Source organism: Sapajus apella, unplaced genomic scaffold (genome assembly GCF_009761245.1).
Source record: "Sapajus apella isolate SASKATOON/1434 unplaced genomic scaffold, GSC_monkey_1.0 scaffold11418, whole genome shotgun sequence".
In the NCBI taxonomy this organism is placed as follows: Eukaryota; Metazoa; Chordata; class Mammalia; order Primates; family Cebidae; genus Sapajus; species Sapajus apella.
The window spans coordinates 1-1,861 of record NW_022448339.1 but is presented as its reverse complement, the minus strand read 5'-3'; the positions used below and the strand labels follow the sequence as shown (position 1 = coordinate 1,861).

The 1,861-nt window shown below is 61.5% G+C and overlaps 1 protein-coding gene across 1 annotated transcript; it reads right to left on the bottom strand.

Annotated features, from left to right (window-relative positions):
- Nucleotides 1-261: 261 nt before the first annotated feature.
- LOC116548401 (tenascin-X-like) lies at nucleotides 262-1,855 on the bottom strand. The gene is made up of 2 exons (XM_032273875.1): nucleotides 1,792-1,855; nucleotides 262-674 (listed from the first exon to the last, which is right to left on the bottom strand). Exons 1-2 carry the CDS (start codon nucleotides 1,853-1,855, stop codon nucleotides 286-288), a joined length of 453 nt encoding a protein of 150 aa, XP_032129766.1. The 3' UTR covers nucleotides 262-285.
- Between the last annotated feature and the right edge of the window lie 6 nt (nucleotides 1,856-1,861).

Sequence of the window (1,861 nt, the reverse complement as noted above, 5' to 3'; positions counted from 1 at the left end):
AGGGAGAAGCCAAGGCTGTGACTGGGGGTCCTGAGGTTGGCTCAGAGGCGCCCATTCTTGCGGCTGGGGGGTCCTGCTCAGCAGACAGCTAACACACATGACAAGTTCCAGGGTCAGCTTGGGGGACCTGGGACAGCCACCAGCACAGCAAAGCTCCCAACGGCCCCTCCCTGCTCAGGAGGAGCCAGGGGTCAACCTTACAGGAAGGCCCAAGGGGAGACCCAGCCTCAGCCACAAGCAGGTCTGAGGTACTGAGCAGACCCTGCCACCATTCCCCACCAGTCATCACCAAAGAGCAGGAGGGTGACCCTCCCACAGCTCCCACCCTGGGGCTCCCACCGTCCACTCACCCGTCACCCCGATGGCAGACATGGGGCCCACACGCTGGCCACCGTGGAAGCCGTACAGGTTCATCTTGTACTTGTGGTCTGGCTCCAGGCCCGAGATGGTGACCCCATCCTCGTGCCCCGGCACCCGCACCGCCTTGGGCTGCCCGTCCCCATTCCTGTACTGGACCAGGAAGTGGTCAAACTGGCCCTCGGGGACCGTCCAGGACAGGCTGAAGGAGTCGGGGGTGGCGTCTGTTATGGTCAGCTCCCCCAGGCGAGGCTTGATGGGGGGCTCAGGGGTCATGGTGGGTGCTGCTTGGGTGGTCTCAGCCTCATCCTCTGGAGCTGGACAGACACACAGGGGGACAGTAAGGTCCCTGGGTCCTCAGTTCAGCATAGAAAGGATGTGTCACAAAACACAAAGTGCCCAAGAGCAGGACAATGCTGCCCACAGCGGCTCCAGCACAGCTCTCCTTCCTCGTCCCTCCTGTGGCCTTTCCTATCCCTCACCCTGACCCCCTGACCTCAGCCCCCACGTCACTCCAACTCCCAACACCCAGGCCACCTCCCCCTGTCCCTCCAGCACCGCCTCTCTTCTGAGCACAGCCCCACCCGGCCTCTCCACCCCGGGCCTCCCTGCACTGGGCCCTCCTCGCCATCTGTTGTTCACTGGCTTCTGTCTCTGCTCCCCAGCAAGCTCAGCACACCCCTCCCCAGGCAAGAGCCTGGGCATGTTCCTGGACCCGGCTCCTCACCAGCTGCCAGTGGCCTCAGAGCATCTCTGCCCTGAGTTACCCTGGATACCTTCCTCCACCACCTCCAGCCCCCAATCCTGGTTTGGGCCACTGTCACCTCTCACCAGGGCCACCAACTCCCTACTGGCCTCCCTGCCTCCAGGCTCCCTGCCTCCCCATCCCCATCTTCAGTCCCCACGGATGAGCTTCACACAGGCACAGACCTGGGCAACCACCTCCTCATTCCTGGGAGACCCCAGGCCTGGTGAGCTGCCCCCTCCTCTGCTCCCACACTTCAGGGTGATCTACCCACTACAAAAGACACCCACTCAGTCCTCAGTGCCTCTCTGGTGTCATGCTCTTTCTAGCCTCTGGCCTTTGCACCAGCTGTGATGATCTGACACACTTCACCTTTTCTCTAAAGCTGTCGCCAAGCTAAGGCCTACCTGGCCTCAGGTCATGGCTGTCCCCTGGGTACCCATGGGCAGGTTGGCTTAGGTGTCCCTGCCTGGTCCTGGCCTGAGCCCTCGTCCTCCCTGTCACATGCTCACCCTCCTTTCCTTCCTTTGCTGGATCACAGCCTGTCTCTCCATGACATGCCTTTCCATAATGTTGCTATATTCCTTTCACTGTGAGCCCCATCAAAACAGAAACATGTATAGGAAAATGGGAGGAAGGGCACACTTTCTAGGGCTGTCTTCTGACCTGCCCCACCCACACTCACTCACCTGTGACGCCCACGGTGGACACTGGGCCCACGCGCCGCCCCTCGTGGAGGCCGTACAGGTGCATCTTGTA